A 22,843-nucleotide genomic window follows, 5' to 3' on the forward strand; every position below is an offset into this window, starting at 1 on the left:
CTGCTCATAGAGTTAATCTCTTGAGCAAATACATGTTTCCTTTGTCTGTATAGAACATGCATTTGGTTCTGCATTAGAGCCTTAGGGGCAGATTTATGTTAACTGGCGCATCCCCAGGGATGCGCCAGTTAACATGCGCCACAGTGCGCCACAGCTCCGCCAGCCATGGTGCGCCGCATTTATAATGCGGCGCACCATGGTGCAAAAACGGCACAGATGCGTCACGCATCTGTGCCGGAAATGTGTCGCATTGCTGGAGTTGCGTCGCAAGCGCGACGCAACTCCAGCAAGGCTCGGGGGTGCCCCGTTTTAACAATGCTGCGTCAAGACCTACGCCTGCTTCAAGCAGGCGCATGGGTTTTGACGCAGCATTGGCTTAAAAGTGACTGAGTGAAATCTCATAGATTTCACTCAGCCACTTTTGCAAGGCGCACCTGCCCCGGAACGCCCACCCTGCGCCGGATCGCCCACAAGCGGCGCAGGGCTTTACAACGTGACGCATCTGCCTACATGCGTCACGTTGTAAATCGTTCGTAGGGATGCGCCACGTTTACTCCGCCTTGCGTGACGCAACAGCGGCGTAAACGTGGCGCAAGGGCCTCATAAATCTGCCCCTTAATTTGCTGGCACATGCTGGTTACATTTTCTCAACCTCACTTGAAGCCTTGGCTTAGTGTTACTTGGTGGAATTGCCTCTTATTAATGTTACATATGTCTACCTTTAAAACACCTGGCTTCACGCTTGCTATTTTGACCTGCTTATAATTAACATATGGACTTGAGCTGGAACCAGGTGATTATTGATTTGTGACTAATTTCACAGGTTTGAGTTTGTGACTGTGCTAATTTGCTAATAAACCTTTCTGGCGTGCAACCCCACTACTCTCTGTCATTTATGTGTGGCAAAGTGCGCTTCACTATTTTTGAAATACTGGTCAACCCTTGATGTTAACCCTCAATTCGCGACAAAGATCCATGCACTTGAGAACTGCTGTGACTTGAAAATGGTACCAAGGCTTTGCACGGTGAAAACCCTACACAAAATACCCACTGCTTTCCCCACAGTTTACACAACAGCCATAGACAGCTCCACGTATACACTCAAGAGACACCCGCCTTCCAACAACTTGAACAAGGACTGTATATACATTTGAAGTGACACAAGTGATTGCGGCGTACTATATAGATGCTCATTACAATATAGAACAAAACTCTGTGTCCCATAGCAGTGCATTGTTCTACTCTCAGAAGCACCCACACAGATATAATTGTGTCCATCCGTAAATTCGAAGACTATACAATTTTAGAAGCTGCACTGAATATTTCTGTATCTTGCAAGTAGTAAACGGGTCCAAATATTTGGAAAAAATAAGTTATTCATACCAGCATTTCGATTATACCTTCCAGCATGGACATGATTAAATCCTCGCATTGTTCACTCTCCAAGTCTGTAACAGAACCTTGTCCCTAAATTATGAAGAGAAAGGCAAAGTTATGTATATGTTTGCTACATTTAGTTGGTATTTATGCAATATAGGTATATATATATCTTTATCTATCCCATCATCAGCCAATCTATTATACATGCCTGTATATTGAATTCAATTTTCAATAACAAATGAAGCACATTAAAGTATTTCATACAAACATCTACTAAGATTTTGATTTATAGAACATTAAATATTTAATTCGAAAACTGAAACATTGACATGCATGCAACTGATTTTCTATATTGTTTAATGTTTTAATAAATGTTAATCTATTATTAAATAAGGGCATTTTACAGAATAACTAACTGTATGCATGGACGACGTGCATGAATACTAGGAGACAACATTGAGTTCGTTTGCCTTCAATGAACATTGAATGTCAGTGAGGATTTTTAAAATTAAGGTTCAAAGTAATTGACTTCAGGGTTGTAGAAGATGTGGATCTGAAACATATGATCATCATAAATTGTGCACACTGCAGAGGTGTACAGATCATGATATGCATCCTATTGTATACATTTTTTGTTTTTCTATTTTAATAGGAGGCATTTATAATTAACTATGAGCACTTTTTTGCACTTGTGAAATGTTTCTTGTAGTGCTTGGAGTTCTCAATTTCCTGCAACTGACATAAACAACACATTTTTTGTTAAATGCTCTATTGAGACGTTAAAAGGTCAGCTAGTTTCTGAGTATTCCGAATCCTAACCTTGATAATGGGAAGGTGAAATACCTACTCAGCAAAATGCCAGCAATTAAGGGAAATAGGATAAAGGAGGTCAATGCGGCAGAACAATTAAATAATTTTCCATGTAAAACAAAAAAAAAAAAAAAATATTTAGCATCCTTTGCATACACACTCATGAGTGACCATGGCTGAGCAAAAGTTGTTGATTTGTCCTATGAAAACTTTCCCTTTCAGACATTACTGGAGGTAAAAATCTTTACTGGAGAAAATGTAAAGGCGCTATTGAGAAGGGATCTAAAGAGTATTCATTAAGCGGCCCCACTGTACCTGTACCAAACAGAGGGGCCGATTACGATGGCGGGAAGTCCGCCACCGCTGGTCCATTGGTGAGGACCGCTGGCCCGGCGGTGGCGGACTTCCCACCATCACCCTTATAATTCTCACCGCCAAATTATGATGGCGGTGGAAAGGGTAAAGGTACCTCGGCGGACAGAAACACCGTCCACAGTGGTCCCGCAAGGCGGGCCTTTTACGCCCGCCTTGCGGGATCAGTTACAATGGGTCTATGGAGGCGGTGCCGTGCAGGCACCGCCGTGGGCATTATGATGCCTGTCTTTTGCGGCGGAGTTCCCGCCGCGAAAAGACAGGCGGAAAATGCCTTTGGGGCCTGTTGCAGGCCCCCAGGGGGTTGGGGGGTGGGCTGCTGCATGTGGGAGGCACCTATGGTACCCCCCTACATTTGCATGTACAAGGTGGCAGGCACCGCACAGTGCCTGCCACATTGTACATGCAAATGTAAAACATGTATTTTTACATTGTGGCGGGTCCCGTCAGAATGTAAACATACAGGATGCGCCTGCCAGTGTGGGGGCGCATCCTAATTCATTTTGCAGGACCGCCGCACCCATGGCAGGCGGTCCCTTTTACAGCAGCGATGGCCGGCGGACTTTGTCTGCCCGCCATCGTAATCGGCCCCAGAGTGAGGGGATCCGCTTAATAGGAAAAGGATGCCTAATTTGCATTTTCTTCAGGTTGGCTTGATACCCTATTCTGGTTCTCCAAAAGTCTACTGCAGGGCAACTATCGTTAAAAAACATGATGATTGTTCTCACCTCGAAAATTTACACTGGGATCCAGCTGCAATTATTCTGGATCTTATGTTGATGAAATACAGTGTGTGTGTTTTGGAGATATTAAATACTTCTACAAGTAGGGCTTTTCACAATACGTTGAAGCATAAACATGTGTTAAAAGGGCATCTATTTTATACTATATTGTCAGGTGAATGTAGTTTGTGTTTTTTGCCGTCCAGGGGAATTTGTTGCTCCCTATTAAGATTTTAAACACTGCTCATTAGGAAAAAGGTGGTGTAGGCAAAATGTCTTGCTGAGTGTGTACCTCAAACCAGTTTTGCCAAATTGTTGTGGTGTTTGTTATGCATCTGGTAGAAAGCGCTTTTATTAATAAAAAAATATTTTAGGTATTTTTAGAGCTTGAACTTAACAACATTAGCAATGCAGCCCTGTACACGTTCATAAAAAGAAGTGAAACTCAGTCATCTAAGTGGTGTCATGTATACAACTTATGGATACTTATATGGTGCACCTTTTATTTACTTTTATACATTTACTCCAGCATAGTGGTGCAACAATTGGTACAGTAACTGAGTTGTTTTCAGGAGCAGAATAAGTGTAACCTTGCAAACTCAAGTATTTTTACATCATTAGTTTCTGTGTCCCTCTATCTGCTACAGGATGAGGTGTGGTGGTACTTAAATTGGATGTGAGAATGGATGTGAGAACTGTTTTTACTGTGGTGAACGCCCCACTGTATGCTCAATGTAGAGAGAGTAGTGTTTCCAATACCATTGTAGGTCGTCAGGGAACGTACAACACACTTTAACCTAGCCAATGTTTGTGTACTGCATCCCCTGTGAAGAATGAGTCAATGGTTGTAAGGATCAACTCTGGATGGGCTGTATGATATTACCACACCCATGCTACAACTGTGTTTTGAAATGGTGAAATAGAAAGCAATCAAGAACCATAGACTCATCTAACATTTGCAGTTCACTAATTTTTCCTACGACAAACACCATGCCTGGTCTTCAGTTTTTTCTCTTGTGATTTAGTAGTGTTGCTCCACTGTTTCAGTCCCAGGAGTTGTTTGTATCTTCAATTTAGTTGACAATCTATTCAATGTTTTTACATTGTCTGAACTCCTCTTTCATTGAAAAAATGTTGTGCAGATCCCTTCTCTGACACTATCTGTCTTTAGTTTGCTTTATTGTGGATGTTTCATGAGGAGCTGCAGAGGAGGAAGTGGGAAGATCACAACAGGATGGCACACTGACCCACAGAGTCTGTGTTGTTTACAGCTACACTCACCACACAGTTGCAAGCTTAATATCAGCTGCAATCTTATGCAGTGTGGGGTGCAAAGAGTGCAGTGACAGGGCAAAGATGATGCAAGAGACTGTGTTGTGCACAACGCTTACATTTTGACTTTGTGATTACTTCTGTCATTTTCTGGATCTGTTGACCTCCTATTGTGTCTAGGTTGAACAAAAATCAGCAAATTCTTTGGTGAAGAACATCATGGTAAACAAAAAGGCATCCCACCTTACATTTGACAGTCTGATGGTGAAGGTGATGCGTGGTTTAAATGATGAAATTGCTAACACAGTTTGCTGTATCAGGACTGTCCAAATGTGTTCCGACTAATATTACTTTAACTCAAGATGGTGATATTGCTCGGAGACAATAAATATTAGGTACACAATGCCTTAATAAGAATCAAATACTTAGCATGGAGAAGTACATAAGCCCAAATTTGCAGACACATTTATAAATTGTGATACACATGGCAAGAATGTGCTTAACAGCAGAACCTAGCGTACAAATGTACCTACCTCAGCTACCACAGACAGATTGTCAATCAACTTCTTGATTTTTTAATACATTGGTTGAATTACCAATAGTCAAACTTCTGATAGTATTCATATGGCTGCTTCCATTAAAACACCAAAATAGCTCCAGACAATCGTTTTTTAACTTCTGCCAGTCAGACAAAGCAAATGATTTTGCATCTGCCCTCAGAGGCAACCCCATTCATCCTACCCCTAACAGACAATGGACCATTTGCACAAAGTCATATTAAAACTATGTCCAGCTAAAAAGTAAACCCATCAGAAAAATAATACAACCATTCTTCTGAGCATAAATGTATTTGAATCCCAATGGTTGTAAATATGCTGACTTACTGCATTGCAAGACTATACTTTCCTTAGCCAACAGATTGTATCCTTTGAGTCATTGAAAGACACAGTCAATATATTTCCTAAAGGTTTGACTCAGACTAATCAAATAATGACACCAATGATCATTTACTTGTACATATAGTCATGTACTCTCAAACATTCAGAGTCTTATCCCATGCACACACGCAAGTATAACAGTCAAATTGACATTGAGTAGGAGTGGTATAATAAACAACAGATACGCATTCTTCTGTTCTTTATTTGTATTTTCTTTAATCCATTGAATGCCCAGCCAACACGTGTTTCGTTGTTTGAGTTCAACCTGGCGACTTACTCAGGGCTAAAGACAATCAAAGCAATACGTGGACTAATGAATGAGACAAATTTTTATCTTCACTCTGAATTGAATGTCCCATATATCTCAGACCAGATTAGCCTGGCCCCAATTCTTTTAGGGCTCTCAATGTGGAGAAGAGAATCTGTCAATCTTACACATCAGTTTATTGAAGACTATTTTTCACTTGAACAAGTACACAGGATCCCTTGGATCATGTATGTTCAAAACGGTCTAATTTCCCTAGTTTAGCAGAGATATTTGTAACGCCAAGCAAATGTATAACCTTCTCTAAAAAGGACATTAAAACTCGCTTTCTAATTCTAAAGCCAGAAGAAATATATGATTAACAGCCCAAAATAAATGGTAAGAACCTACTAAGAGGGACCAATTAGCAACATAGGGATAACATCATATTAACTGTCCTTCACAAACCAATGTCATAGATTTATACTAATTAGGCTTAGTTTTAACCTTATTCCCTGTGTATTGGCCGATCCAGCGGGAACTTTTTCTCCACAAGAGCTCCCGCCATGCCCATGTGATGGTGTGTCCACGCAATCTAATCTGCATATTTTCTTTTTCTGTAAGTTTTATTCAGAGCATCGTAAAAGATACATATTGCCAATTATGCGCAAATGCAATTTTTGGAAATGCCGCCCAGGGATGTACTTTTTATAGTTGTTGTCTAATCACTTTGGTTGTTAGTGTGTTGCCTCTTTTTATGTCTCTCTTTAAGGACTAGGAGATCACAGAATAACCTGGAATTAATTTTAAGTTGTATTTGTTTTTAATGAATGGTGTTTTGATATTTTAATTGTATATTTTGTATAATGATGAATGTTTCTTATTTGTACATTGGAACTTTTATGGTCATTATGAACAAGGATCAAATAAAGTGATTTGACTGACCTCATAAGACAGGCTTCATATTCTGATTAGCTCCAGGGATCATGCAAAGGGCTCTCTGTGCATTCTGGGCCACACCCACACTCTCTGTACTGCATCTGGGAATGGCATGGATGAGTAGCAGCTAGCCCTGCTCCCAGGCACTACCATTTCTATATGATAATGTGCCCTCTGCTTTGCTGCCCTATCATTCTCTCTCTTATTTGCACTTATATAGTATATCTTAAGGTTTCTACAGTCATCTAGTGTCCTTGATAACCATGCACAACATACTGCATGGATATGAAAGAAGACAAGGATACCCAGACCCTGATTATGGATCTGGACATGGTAGGACTCAAACATTTGATCACGTCTCCGACCCACCAAGCTGGACACATTCTTGACGGTATTTTTTCTAATGTTGAGACCCTACATATACTTGACATCCTGCCATTGCCTTGGACAGATCATTATGTCATATTTAATAAGCTGACGCTAACAGATACCTCAAAGAGAAAAGTTTTGCCGTCGAACCCAGCCACTTTTAAAATTTGGAAAAATATTAACCATTCCGAATTAATCAATCTATTGGACAGCTCCTGCCCATTACTTTCCACCGATCCATCCATTGCCACACAACAATTTCATGATTGGCTAAGAAATGCCACTAGTATCCTAGTTCCTACAAAAAAAGTCTCCACGAACAGAACGACCCCATCTGCACCATGGTATACTGACGAGCTTAGGAGACAAAAACAGCTCAACAGAACCAGGGAAAGGAAATGGCGAAAAAATTATGATCCCGACGAGAAAGTGAAATATAAAGAGTCACTATCATTGTACAAAGACATGATTACGGAAGCAAAGAAAACTTTCTTCTCAGAACAAATTGACAAAGCTAAAAATTCATCCAGACAACTATACGATATCACCAGAACACTATCGGGCAACGCCCCAGATCTTACCCCGCCTGTCTCTCAATCCTTTTGTGATGAATTGGCTAATTTCTTTTATTCCAAAGTCAATGACATCTATCAGGCTTTCTCTTCTAACCCCTCAAACTCGTCTCCCCCTAAATCAGTACCGGACTATGAATTCACGAGTTTTAAACTTCTGACCATGGAACAAACCACAAACATAGTCTCCTCCATTAAGACAGGATCCATACTGGATCCATGTCCATTCTCGGTCCTCCCTCCAGTGATGAATACTCTCATCCCGATGATCACTTCAGTCTGTAACACAATATTAGGCTCTGGAATCTTTCCAGAATCCCTTAAAAATACAATTGTGAAGCCACTGTTAAAGAAAGCCAGCTTGGACAAGACAGATCCAAAGAACTACAGACCAATAGCAAGCCTACCATTCTTAGCCAAAGTGGTCGAAAAGGCCATGAATCAACAGCTGGTTGAGTACATCGAGACATACCATCTACTGGATGACTCACAATTTGGCTTTCGAAGACACCACGGCACCGAAACCGCCTTAATCAAGGCTGCGGACGACATTAGGACTATCCGAGATCTTGGTGGAACAGCAGTCCTAGTCATGCTGGACCTGTCGGCGGCGTTCGACACGGTCAACCACAACACTCTAATCGACCGTGTCGAAAAGATGGGCATTCACCAATCGGCGAGCAAACTGATTGCCTCATTCCTAGCTGACAGATCACAAGCTGTCACCATCGGCCCTCACCAATCCATTAATCTGTCATTACCATGTGGGGTTCCTCAAGGCTCATCCCTAAGTCCGACACTTTTTAACATCTATGTGTCGGACCTTGCCAATGTCATCAAGGCATATGGGATGAGCGTAACCTCCTATGCAGACGATACCCAGCTGGTTCTGGGTATTAAAGATAATGGACCTGAGGTGGCTGACCGATTTTGGCGCGGAATGCTCGCAATCAGTGAGTGGATGGCTGGCAACTGTCTTAAGCTAAACGCCGAAAAGACGGAAGTGCTAATTTTCGGACCCCTCAGACCCGACTGGTCATCAACTTGGTGGCCATTGGAAATGGGTGAGCCTCCAAAACCAACACCCAAGGTCAGGAACTTAGGAGTAACCTTTGATGTGGACCTAAATTTCATGGCACATGCAAACAAGGTAGCGGCAACTGCCCACCATAAACTGAGGCTGATTAGGAAGGTCCTTCCTTTTCTCCCAGCTACTGCTGCAAAAACACTAGTTAGTTCGCTAGTGCTAACTTCTCTTGACTACTGCAACGGGCTATTTTTAAATGCCCAAACCAGGATTATAAACAAACTTCAGTCATTACAGAATGCTGCAGCACGGCTCCTCTCTGGAACACCTAAATTTTCCTCAGTATCTGACACCCTCAAAAACTATCACTGGCTAACGATCCGCAACCGCATAAAATTTAAATCTCTATGCATAGTGTATAAAGCATTACATGACCAAGCTCCCCAATTCTTTAAGGCAAATCTGATACCCTACAAACCAACCAGAATGCTTCGATCCACCACTTTGAATCATCTAGTGGTACCTCGATCCAAGACAGTATCTTGGGGAGACCGTCGCTTTCTAGTTGCGGCCTCAAAGCTCTGGAATTCCTTGCCGATCTGCATCAAGTCCTCTCCTTCACTTATGCAATTTCGAAAGTTATTGAAAACCTGGCTATTCGATCAGTAGTCCAACATAGCCTGCCATGAGCGATCAGGGAATTTAATGGAATCAATTAGCGCCGAGACGCCCACGGGTATTCGCCGCGCTCAACAAATCACAAAAATAAATAAATAAATAAATACTTGGCATCTACTATACCACACTGTCTTTTGCTCCATTATCTGCTCTCTTTTGCCCTTTTCAGGAATAGTCCTGGATCCGTTATTCCACTCTGACTCTGATATCTCCCCTTGTATCCCTTCCTTTTGTTTCATCTATTTTGTTTTCTTCTGCCCCATGCCTTGTGTTATGGTACTCTGCATCTCGCATACACTATATTACAATTCGCCTCTGATGTGTGCTTTCATTTCTCTTATTATCTTGTCTTCTGTCCTCCTGTACCTTCTGTCTTATTTGTCTTTTAGCCAGTCTCATGTCCCTCTTTGTCTTTCATACTCCTTGTCTAGTATCTGTCGTGTTCATTGGCTCCTGTTTCCATTTCATCAAACATCTTGCATTATTTATACCTATGATAAGGTTATATGTTGTGTCTGCTGTTCAATGTTAATACTCTGTCTGAGCCAAGAATGATTTGTGCAACTAGGAGGTGAAGGTGATGTTGGGTTTACCTGTATTATTTCTTCCATGTCCTGGATATTTGGCTGTGGAAGACCCTGAAAAGAAATATAAAAACTGTAAGTAAAACAGAAGCAAGTCACAAATGTAATGTTTGTTTAATTTTTATATAGTGATTTCAGGACAAGTGCAAGATAATTCTGATAATTTCTCAAAGCTTGGTTAAAAATTGAATGATATACATACTAAAACGGACGGATCCCGAAACACAGAGATAGGCAGGTGATCCTGGAATAACAGTAATAGTAACAAAACCCGCCAAAAGGAGGGAAAAGATACAACCTACCTTAATTTAGAATGAGTGCAGAAAACATCCCTAAATAAGTCCAGAAAATATATTTCCAGGAAAAGGAGATTGCCACCATCTAATCCAGTTTTTGTAGAAAAATATTTTACTATTTTTATATTATTATTTTTTTTGTTATAAACTTTATTCGGATACCAATGCATATCCATAAAAGTACAGGCAAACAGCAGCATGTTCATTTATTTTATGATATAAAGAAACTATTCTTTAAACTAGTAAGGTCACAATATATTTTACATGTCTACATCATATTCTTTTGAAAAATGGATAGCAATCAATGACTGTCCCATTTTATTTGTATACATCATACTTTGGATTGTTTCTTTAGAACTTTGGAAAGAGCCATGTTTTAATGTTTTCCAGAATTAGAGACTGTTGTCAATTGTCCTTATTCATGCAGGTATAGAGTTTCAATGTTTAGTTGACTAAATGGAGAAGGATGTTCCATCAATTGATGATTTTTTTAAAACAGGCAAAGAGAGTAATCAAGTAAACTTGGAGCCGAGCAATCTGGCTTGACAATAGATATGGAATTTGTGATAGAGACAGAGTAGAGAAGGTCCATGTAGCCAGAGTGGGGTAATTATAGTAGGTGTTACATGGGGCTTCATTGGGAGTTTGAGCTATCAACAAAAGCACTTCATCATTTAGAAGCACTGTTTAGCAACTTGATTTTACTTGTGGTTTAGGAGATAGATTGGTGTCCATGATCACACCTACACCCTGCAGCCAAAGAGTTGAGAGTTGATGATTGTTTAGGTTACAACATGCCTAAGTCTCTGGCATGGTAGTTGTGAGAATAAGGGGATTAGCACACAAAAGTGGTCAACTGATTTTTTGAAATGTGACCATGTTACAAAAGTCAAATTCAAATGAACTTTAAAGTTTTGGAATGAATTGCATGGCATCAGCATAGAATAGTATAGCAACATTTCCAGCTAAAATAACTACTCAATATGTCTAAACATGTATTACAACATCTTAAAATTTTCTTCTTACCATTTCTCGAAGAATTTCTTCCACTGGGCAACCAGTTTTTTCAGAGACTTCCCTCTAAAAGGCAAGCAAGTAACAGTAGTGAATTCTGAGAACCGGGTTTGTTGTAAGCATTTTAATAAAACTTTGAACACTTCTTTAAGAGGCTGGAGCCAATAGAACTTCCTGAAAAACAATTAATATCCTGAATGCCCATTTTACCATCCTCTTCCTCATTAGGATTGTTGAGGGGTTCCCGGTGTGCAGCCTTCAGCTCCACGTTCAGGAAATCAATGTTGATGAATGTTACATCAGTAGAAGCTGTATTTGTGTCCACCCATTTCATATAGTCGTGACCCATTTGATGCAACATCTACCTATTTCTTGCCTGTCCGGGACCAACACATTGTCTCATCATCCATTCCCCCGTTTGCAGCCTCACATGTATACTACAAGCAAGAGAATGGGACTCAGAGTAATGTAGTTACTGGCAATTAATTAAGACATTAACCTCAACAGTCTCAAATGTTCCCACATTCTGAAATGAAAAATTACATTTATAAAACGTGGCTATTACCCACAGGTGTCTAGGCACTAGCTTGTTGAAGAAATTGAGACTGCAAAAACAGTTACTGGTTAAAAAGCCAGGTTTTGAGAGCCTTCCTAAACATCAGTAAGCTGATTTCGTCTTTCCAATTAGAAGAAAGGGTGTACCAGACTTTGGTTGTGCCAACCAGGAAACTCCTGCCTCCCCAGCCGGCCCTTCTGCTGTATTTGCGTACTACCAGATAGCTAGCTGAGGTGGACTGAAGTGATCTAGTTGGAACATACCACTGGAAGCTCCTCCTGAGGAATTCCGGGCCTTTTCTGAGAAGAGCTTTGAAGGCAATGCAGAAGGCCTTAAGAATAATGTGCTTGATGGTGGGTAACCAGTGTAGGTGTTTTAACATTGGTGCAGCTGATTTTTGTTTGGAAATGCCTAGGAGTAGACGAGCCATGGTATTTTGCATAATCTGTAATTTGGTCCGGCATTTCTTCCTGATTTTGATGAAGAGTGCATTGCAGTAATCAACCCTTGATAAGACCAATGTGGATGTAACCATTGTTTTTAATCATTGCAGAATGAATAGTAAAACAAATTTAGCAGCTTAATCATGAGGAAGGAAGCCAAGGATATCATAATAACATGACCATCGAATGAGAGAAGGTGGTCAAAGGTAACCCCAAGTTCTCTACCTTGGTTGGCGGTGTAGGGAGAGCACCTAGTGCTTGCAGCCAACACATAGGTGCCCAGAAGGAAGGATTGCTTCCAAAAAGAAGGGCCGCTGTTTTGTTAGAATTGAATTTCATGCAGTTTGCAGCCATCCAGTTCCCAGCTTCAATCAAGTGGTTGTGGAAACACTTGGTGGTATCTGTAGGGTTACTGGCCATGGATATCAGGATTTGTGTGTCTACACCACCGAAAAGCAAAATGAAGCAATTAATCTCGCCACGGGGGCCACATATATATTTAAGAGCATAGGGCTCAGTAAGGAACCATATGGGACTCCACAAGGAAGGGAAAATTAAGGTGAATTGAAGTCCTCTTGGTGCAAGGGCTAGCGTACTTATGTAACGAGTTTTAATCATGGAAATGGACCCCCACTCTTTATGCGTTTGTTGCCAAAAATGGCATTAGTGGTGACAGTTACACAATTCTGGCAAGGCATGGTGGAATGGCTGTCACAGATGATTTTTCACCAGAATCACAACTTATCACATACATATGAGTTGGTTCCGATGGAACATTTTCTGATAAAATGAAAGGCAGATAAAGGATTGACAGCAGAGCCACTGCTGACATAGTGGATGGGCTGGTGACATCTGTCCATTAATATAATTTATTAGATGATTACATTTGCAATATGTTCTTACCCTTGTTTTAACTATCAATGCACTGCATTCTGGGTCCAGGATTCGAAAAATATATTAAAGAATTGGATTCATCTTCAAACTAACTGAATTTTTTAATTGCACTTTAGTGTAGGGTATTATATTTGAGCTAATTCCCAGATTGCGCCACGTAGACAAAACAACTGAAAATATTTTTCAGCACAAGTTGATGGTCAGTGACATTTGGACAATGGTATGCCATGATATGTGATTTATTGTTGTTGACTGGGGCCATGCTACATTTTTGTTTCTCTGGGCCCTAGAGCGACTTGAAATGTTGTCTTTGGTGAACTTTAAACAAGGTTGTCTTTGAATTGATTGCACAGTAATTAAACAAGCTTCAGAGAATGGAATGAATATGTCGAATACAAAACCAGAAATGAAGCAGAAGGTTCATACACCTTTGAATATAAATGGAGTACAGGGAATTGAATACAATGCATAATAAATACATTGTTTTCACTGTTCTCAACCTCTGTCAAATATGTACAGAGCTCTACTCAATGCACACATTGGCCGTTTCCTTTTAGTGCAGCTCAGGCTATATTTCTTGACCTCTCAACACGCTCGCTCTTTCCCTATACACTGACCATAGCGAGCGATCACGCAACAAGCAGAAGTACATATAATGGACGTGGTAACACATGCAAACACATAATGCACAGGTGTTTGTGCTTTGAATCTTAGATACCCTTTATTTTAATTTGTTTACTACGAAACATTGTTCCAAATTTGGTGTCTCGCCTATATTTTCATTTTGTGATGGTCAATGCTATTGCAATGTAATTTCGAGCAAAAATACCTTTCTGTTTCAGTTTTACTTACACCTAGGATACCCCGATATGAAAACACGATAACAAAAAATATTTCTACACAATTAAATCACCATTTGCACTTTACCTTGCGTTTTTTATATACAAAAATGTTACTACTTTTATTTCTAATGCGTAATAAATTACACGTGATAGGAATTCATACAGATGTGAATGAGAGTAAAATTATTTACAATCAGTGGTGGCTTGCACAGATAACGCTGTGGGGCGGCGGGGCGGGGGTGTGCCTTGGTGGGGGGTAGTGGAGTGTGACATACAACGGGAAAGTGGAGAGTAAAAAGTAAATAAATAAAAATACTTGTTGCCGCTCGCAGCATCACTGACTCGGCAATGCCTTGAGCGCAAAGTAAGTGCTGAGCCACTTCCTATGAAGCTGATGTCTTACCCTAATTCTTCATCAAAGCTCTCCCTGAAAAGCATGCTATCTCTTACTCACCAATGTCTATGTCTCTCAAGGCATATTACCAGAAGTTCTCAAGACAGGGCAGATCCTACCACTCCTAAATGAGACCCAGATGATCTCGCCAACAACCAGCCCAGCACTCAACTGCCTTTCTTCAACAAGATAATTGCAAAAGCAATTACGCACAGCTCCAAGATCACATCAGTGTTAAGCATCTCCTGCATGACTATCAATATCGCCTCAGATCAAGGTTCAACATGGATACTGCTACCTTAGACATCATAGATGATGCCCTCCTGACCATTGCTGAAGATTTACACTACCACCTCCTGAAATTGCTGATTTTCTGAGCTGCCTTTGACATAGTAGGCTATCCAACCCATATCCATGTCCTGGAATCTCAAATATAATTCACAGATACAGTCCTTCTTAGGTTCTCCTCCTAGATTTTCAATTGAGTTATGTTTTTCACATGGGCACTTGGGCACTTCCATATCCAAAAGATGCCTATCTCCTACGAAGTCTCCCAGGGGTTGATACTTTCTTTTGTCATCATCAAACTCTACATAGAGCCACTTAAGTCTATACTAGTAAGATTCTCCAATATGCCCAAAAATCTCCTCTGCTCCAGACATCCAGTGTCTCAAATACTACCTGTATCTCATTGACATGTGATTGTCTAGTGACTGCCTGAATTTCAACCCAACCAGGACAGAATTCCTGTTATTTGCCATTAACAACAGTCAAGTAATAGTGCAAACTTAGCTCAACAACATTGCTCAGTGATATGAACCTTGATGTCTGGTATCATCTTTCTCTTCTGAAGAAAGTAACACTGTTTCTTCAAGAATGCAACTTTGAAGCTGCTCTTAAGGACCTCATACTGGTTGGTGCATCTCCATGGCCCAACAGCCTCCCTTAAGTACATCCTATATGCCACAGAACAACTCACCCAGAGCTGGAAGAAATATGATCCATCACTTAAATTATGAAGGAACTCCATTGGCTCTGCTTGCCAGCTAGCAGTATATTCAAGCCCATCTGCACCCTGCATCTTTACAAAGCCTTCATGAATAGCATCCCCATGTATCTTGTGGAAAAATTCACCCTCTCCGGTGACTTTCGGCATACCTTCAACCACTATTAGTACAAATAATGCTGGAAAATTCTGTCATATTTTTAATAGTTTTACTATAATAATAGGTTGCAGTTTTTCAAAGCTGTGCCTTTTATTACAGTAAAATACACTTTGGCTAATCCGTGTATTTCTGACTTCTTCTTTGAGGTAATATTCTACACAGTGACCTAGTGTGACCTATTTTCAAATGCTTTCGAATACCTTTCTGATTGTTATCATTTTGAGGAAGACACCATCGTGGTCTGTGAAATTTTCCAGTTTATTTTGTTTAAATACAGCTGATAGGCAGAAAATGTGATGCTTTGATTATTCCTTGGAGGAATGGCCCTGTCCAGGCTCTGCGATGCACTGCTAAGTGCATTTTTGCTTTCCCCTTTTCAGCAAGGCGAGCGCTATTTTTGCATTTGGGATTCATCATCCCAAATGCAAAAATCGGTAATTGCTAATTCGCTAAATTGCGAGGAATTACATTTAAGGAATCTCTATTTGAGATTCCTTAAATGCAATTCATCAACCATTTTTAAATTGCTAATTCGCAATTTCGGGCCGCTATTTACCGAGAGGTCAGACCTCTCGGTAAATAGCAAAAACTTAGAAAAATGCTTTTAAAAGCATTTTTCTAAGTTGCATGTTGCACACACACATGTCCTTTGGACATGTGTGTGTGCAACACCTGTTTCAATTTGCATTTAAGGGGTGCTACAGGGTGTCCTTTGGACACCCCTGGCACCCTTTAAATCGCTATCTTATTTGCGAGTAGCAAATTGCTAATCGCAAATAAGGAATACTCCCCATTCATTCCTATGGGCCTTTTGGCCCATAGGAATGAATGGGGAGTTATTCCTTATTTGCGATTAGCAATTTGCTACTCGCAAATAAGGATTGTGTAGGAATCGCTATTTATTTAGCAATTCCTACATGAATCCCGTTTTGCAAGTCCTTAATAGCGATTCCTTATGAATCGCTATTAGGGGCTCGCAAAACGGGAGATTGATGAATCAGGCTGGAAATGTCTGGAGTTTTATGGTGCTTTCTTTCTTTTCGAACTGTGGTGGCTTAGTTCCACTTTCGCGGCAACGGCTGCTTGTAGAAATGTAACTGCTGTGTCCTGTAATGCAGCGGCCGCCTGCATAGATAAACATGGCAGGGCGAAGGGGGAGAGGGGTAAGTCGAAAGACTACGGAATAAGTATAATTAAATAAATAATACCTATTCTGTCGTCGCTCGGTCACCCCCAGCTCCCCCGCCCCGCTGCGCCCTGCCAGGCCTGGCTGCGCCTCACCGCGCTTACCCCTGCCAGCCGCTGCTGCTGTAATGGAGGTCAACAGTCCGGCGAATGAGCCATTGAAACTGTGGTAAGTCACAACTGGTTTATGAGTTTTGTTAACTACCATTTGGGACGCACTAGCAGTGAACTATTCTTTTTAGGAAACCCCGATCACAATAGGAAAAGGGGTTTCCTAAAAAGAATAGTTCACAAACATAAAGCCATTTAACATGTTAAGGCACACCTGTATGTCATAGATCATGTTATGTGACTGAGGCGTTTCTATTTACAGAAAAGCAGACAAGGAGAAGGAACACAGAATTAAAAAAAAAACATTTAAAGCATACTTACTCCCAATAGAGAAACAACATTCTTTTCATTCACGTACACTGTATTTGTTTTTAAGTAAATATGTATTTAATTCTTAGAAATGATTTTCAGGTAAAAATCACTTACCACAAATATGAGAATTGCATTAAAAGTGCATTTCATTTTAAAATCTTTGTGTTCTGATTGGTCTTGCTGAAAGTGAAAACGGGACAGAGTAGAGAGAACATAAATTAGGGAGTTTTGAGCCCTGATATACCCTCTTCAACAATGAAAACATTGAGAACAAAAACGTTTACTTGAGATTAACGATGGTATAGGTAGTGATCCCCTCCTCCAAAGTAAATCATATCTGTGTGTGTAATTTGTTGCATTAGTTTCTCGCCAGCAGTGTCACTGGAAACATCTGTAGTTTTGGGGAAGCAGATATACCTCGAACAGTGAGATTTCTAGGAATATTATACGGGAATCTGTGTTTCTGTACGTATTTCTGCATATAGGTATCTGCCTGGTGTTTCGCCCTGAAATTTCAGCTGATTTCAGCACTCGAGAACTCTAGGTGAAACGCCACATTTTATCATCTTGTTCGAGCCACTGCTGTTATTCCTGTTTCCAGCTCTATCCAGATTACTGCATCTCTCGGGATGAGGCCTATGAGCTCTGGCTGAGAAGTAGAAACAGGAGACCACCAATACGAATATTGCTTACATTTTTTAAAGCTCTGTTAGCACTCGCATATCTAATGCCAGAGGGGAAGGTATTCTAGAGATAGTGAATATGAGGAAACCACGTTTCCTCTGGTGTATTGATTACATATGACTCCATGTCATCAAGGTCACCTATGCCAGGTACTCTCTCTATCTATAAACCTCTGTAATCTAGAACTTGATTTCTGTTGGTTAAGTTAAGGCACAGTATGACTGTAACTCTCAGAATGCATTCGTTTAGTAAATTAATTCCCAAAACTGAAACATTATGTCCCTAGTGATAGTCAAGCCGGTGACGTCGAACCACGAATCGGCCTGACTGCAAAGGTTTACCCTGCTGAAATATTTGGAACTCCTCACCATCGACAAAGAAGACAAAGACCTCCAGGTCTCACTGAAGCATTGTGCTGCAGAAGCCTCCTGTCATCATATCAAAATTTGAATTTGAGGACCTGATCACTCGATTTTGAGAGAAAAAGCTCCAAAGTCAGAAGGTAAAAACTTGACTGGGTCCAAACACTCATCTTATCTGACTGGCACTCCATCATGGTCGGCCTGAAACTCTGACTTTGTCCCGGTCCAGCATGGCCAGATAGCAGCAGATGAGGCTTTTCTGTTTGTTGACCTGCTGCCTGCCGCTCTCTGACTCTGCCTTCTACCAAGTGATATCCAAGGGCTTGTTGGCTCTGCATCCTTTTGCTTGTGACTCGTGGATATTAAAGTCTCCAACTCTACTCCTGTGCCTAGCACACTGGAAGGGGCCCGAATATTTGCAACAAGGATGTCAATGAATCTCCTGCCTGCGTATAGCAGAACCAAAGGATTACATCGGTTGAGGGAGTAAAATCTTCAAATTACTTCGGAACTCTGCCTGGGTGGAGCTTGCCAAGTTCCGCTATGCAGAACTCAGAACAGTGACCCAAAAACTCTGCTGCACCACGTGGAGTTCTGCAAGGGATGGAGTGCATTTGGTCATGCCATTCACATTGATTTTCAGCACTGAGTGTTAGTCCTGCGCTGTAAAGGCATTGCAATACCCACCATACGCAGCACAAGAGGGTTCAGCTTCTTTTCTTGCCGTATGAGTAGATTTTCTACCCAAGCGGCAGCTTTCTCAATGCGAATGTGAGGCTTCTCAATGCGAGCAGTTGCAAAAATCCACGACTGCCAGCATTGAGAATTTTCGCTGGGAGATGGAGTTTCCTATCTCGCTCTCACCAACTTGACGTTGGTGAGTGCAAACGAGGAAAAAAGTCTAGTTCTCATAGCAGAGCACAAAGTGCTAAAGATTCCTCAAACAGAGCGGAGTTCACTGCCCTGGCCTGTTTGAAACCAGAGGTTTATCTTCAGAAATCGATGCATTGTGCAGCATAACATTGCCGCTGCACCTTGGTGAGATTGATGCATCCCATTGAATACTTGGCAGAAACCGGCTCATCACTCGACACCCCTCGACTCTGGCACCTGTCTTCAGAACTGACACATCGCTTTCACTGCGTGTAGACGATCAACACATCTAGCTGACCAGGAAAGGTACTTTGTTCACCGGGGCCTGCAGGGCTCCTGTAGCCATCCAGCACCCCTTCATGATATGCCAAAACTTTGACTTTGCCCTGGTCCAAATGTAATCTTTTTAGTGCTACTTAGCGCTATAACTCATTTATTCCTTTAAATAAACATCAGTACTCAGCTTCTGCATATTGGATTTTTGTTGTTTTGGGCTTGTTTTATTTTACAGTCATACTTTATTTTTCTAAACTGTTATGGAGTCTTTTGTGAAATTTTCACTGTTTTACTGTATGAGTTATTGCAAAAATACGTTATACATAGGCTTCTAAGTTAAGCTTGCCTGCTCTGTATCAATCTACCATGGGGGTGAGCACAGGATAATTTAGTTGTGTAGGGACTTACCCTGACTAGGATTGTGGTTCCTACTTGGACAGGCTTGATACCTTTGCCAACTAGAGACCCACATTCTAAGAACACTTATCAGGCAAATTGGGATTTGATGAGCTATACCCTGGAGGCTAGAGATCTGCAAAAGTTTTGTTAGTCTGGAGAGGATACAGTAAATCAAGGGTACCTATATGATATGTAGTCCTGGAAAATGCTTGAGTTACATTCCTAAGTAACATCTATAATGCTGAAGGGGAAGATCAGAGTGAAAGGTGGCCTATGCCTGAGGAGGATTTACTAGTGTTTTTCTCTGAAACTTCCTTAGTGAAACTAATAGCTTCCCTAAAATTAACCAAGGCAGCAGTACCAGACAATTTACCCGCCATTATTAAAAAAATCTAACCCTAAGGGGTGGGCTTACTTCCTCCCAAAAGTCTATATTTTTGTAACAAATAGCTATAGTTTCCTGCCAAGTTTGAAGGGCACAATAATTCAGTTCATCCACAAGAAAAAGGAAATGGATGACCCAATAAATTATTGTTATTTAAATCTGCATGATGTAGGTGCTAAATTATATTCTAACGTAATTTTAGTGTCCCTGCAAGATTGGCCTGAGAATGAGAAACTCGTCCCAATGGAATAAGGAGGTTTTAAATAAGGTCATTTTATGATAGAACTTTGCTACAGTTTTTGGGTTCTTGGGCAGAAGGCAATGGGAATGACAGGGATTCTCTATTGTTGTTTTGTTGATTTCATTTCGACCTTTGATCTTGTGGAAGGTACCTTCCTGTGGGGCAAGCTTTGCGATCTGGTCATCCCAAGTAGTTTACATGCTATCCTTCAGGATACGTTGGCTCAGGTACAACTAGATTTAAATGGGACCCTGTCTACAAGAATCCCTCTGGGTAACGGTGTAAGGCAGGGTGGTGCCTTGTCTCCCACATTGTTTTCTATAGTTTTAGTAGTTTTGCCTTATGCCCTTGATAATACAAAGTCATTCTTGCCAAAAATGGGGGGGTAGGCACATATTGTGCCTCTTCCATGCCCATGATTTGGCCATTTTTCACCTGACACAGGTAGGCCTTCAGCGGAAGCTGGAAAGACCCAATTCCTACTGTGTGGCTAATAAATTAAAGGTAATTTGGGGAAAACAAAAATAATTAATTTTGGGAAAATAACAAAAGCATATAAGTGGGTCCTAGGTACCAATAGTGCAGAGGTGATAACATCATATAAATGTTTAGGGATGCTGTTTACTAATATATTGCATTGGACCCCGCAGAAAGGTAGGGTAGAGGTGTGTGCAGTCTCTACTACCGGAAGCCTAGTAAAAAAAAAAAAATCATACATTGGTCCATCTCTGTTTCCGGTATTTATCGCTTATAATGCTATGGTCCCAACTCAATGCCTTTATGAGGCAGAACTGCTGTTTTAAGCACAGAGGCAAGTTGGGAGAGGTGTCAGGGTAAATGCCTGAAAAAACTGTTAGGGCTCCCCAAAAGTACTATGTGCCCGTAGACAGTTTGGAAGGGAACTTGCAGGCATGTACTTTCCTAGCCTTTAAGGCTACCGTAGACAAGAAGTACCTATACCAATCATAATAACCAAATTAGTCTAAATGAGATTACAATTGAATGTAGCTCATTAGCTAAGAAAATCTGACTCAATTACTTTTCTGCCGGCAGAGCAAAAAGTAATCATTGTATCACCAACTTGGCACTATCCTCCTAGCTTTAATAGATGCCATCTACGGCTGTTCTGTGTGATTTACAAAGGGTGCCTGGATTATTTTGTAGTGTACTGCCTATAGGAAAGTCATCATTTTTGCCCTGATCATCCCCATTATTTGACTGATGCTGGTGGTTACCAGCTCTGAATGTGCCCTGGGCTCTGGTAACCAAGATCAGGGCCAGTGCTCTGTTTAAATGGTATATGGTAATTGGTGTAATTATAATTGGTTCAGACTTCCTACCTTCAAGTCCTTAATATATGGTAGGGCATGTAGGTTTAGAGACCCCAATGGACCTAATGCACTTTGGTGTTTTTAGTTAGTTTTAGTAAGTACAACATCTTTATTATTTAGACAAGTCTATAAAATAATATACACACACATAATAAAAAAACAACCCCGGCCACCCCCTCAAACCTATGTGCTATCATTAAAACAGCCAGTTCCTGCCTACCACACATGTCCAGCTATATAAAATGCATCATAAAATAATGGAGTGGGTGCACATGTCCCATAAACGTAACATGAAATTCAATCAGTATTTATATCAGCAAAGAAATAATTAATATATGGGATAAAGTAGTTGCTTCCGTCCATTATAAGGGTATTGCAAGTCACAGAGCAGTGTTGTTACCATAAAGAGGAATAGGTCAGAAGACTGAGTTCTTTTTTAAGGACATAGTACTCTGGAATGACTTGGAATATCCTTATAATGTACAGGCAGGAACATTTTATTCCATATAATGCATGGTCACTTCATCACCCTTCCCGTAAACCAAATAAAGACTGGTGTGTTTCTCTTTCATATGAAAGTAATAGGATGTTTGCAAATATGAAGACTAAAAGAAGACTTCCTAGTGCACAATTAAACAAACCAAACAAAGTTTGCTATTTTTTGAAAAAAGGATTCAAATCAGTTTATTACCAGATGTAAAAAAAAAAACACCATAGCTCATAAGGTGTAGAATCAGAGAGATTCTGTTTTTCTTACAATTACCTAAAGCGTGCATAGAATAAACATGTTGCTACCAGTACCTTCTTACTGCTTTTCACTGTTCATCTAGAAGAACAGCAGAAGAAGGAAAAGCCAGGTTTCGCTTTCGTGTTTTAACCTCCAGGTTTAATTATGCTCTTGAACCTGCCTTTCTACTTTGGCTGCTGGCTCTGGCAGCAGGCATTGTCACACCAGAATTCAATTAGGAACTTTTCCATTACGCTCAGGGTCTAAAGGACGTTATTGAAAAGGATTCCTTCCACAAAATGAGATGGCTGAAGGAAATTAGATCCCTGCTAGTGAGATTGGGAAGGAGTGAATTGTGAGACGACCCTTTAAATGCAGTATTTCCCTCTAAAAAAATCCTGAAGGATAGATATTGGGAGAAGGTCTTCTCATCAACTTGCTCAAA

General features: G+C 40.7%; 1 protein-coding gene across 2 annotated transcripts in view; it reads right to left on the reverse strand.

Moving 5' to 3' along the window:
• LOC147703263 (uncharacterized) overlaps positions 1–22,843 on the reverse strand; it is a 54,129-nt gene that overhangs the window by 22,380 nt on the left and 8,906 nt on the right. For both annotated transcript variants that reach the window (XM_086928899.1, XM_086928898.1), the window contains exons 4-7: positions 17,235–17,300; positions 11,230–11,283; positions 9,917–9,961; positions 1,384–1,467 (exon numbers count right to left, since the gene is read on the reverse strand). In XM_086928899.1, the coding sequence (XP_086785025.1) occupies positions 1,384–1,467; positions 9,917–9,961; positions 11,230–11,283; positions 17,235–17,300 (249 nt within the window). The remainder of the gene's footprint in view (positions 1–1,383; positions 1,468–9,916; positions 9,962–11,229; positions 11,284–17,234; positions 17,301–22,843) is intronic.

Source organism: Lissotriton vulgaris, chromosome 7, assembly GCF_964263255.1.
Source record: "Lissotriton vulgaris chromosome 7, aLisVul1.2, whole genome shotgun sequence".
NCBI lineage: Eukaryota > Metazoa > Chordata > Amphibia > Caudata > Salamandridae > Lissotriton > Lissotriton vulgaris.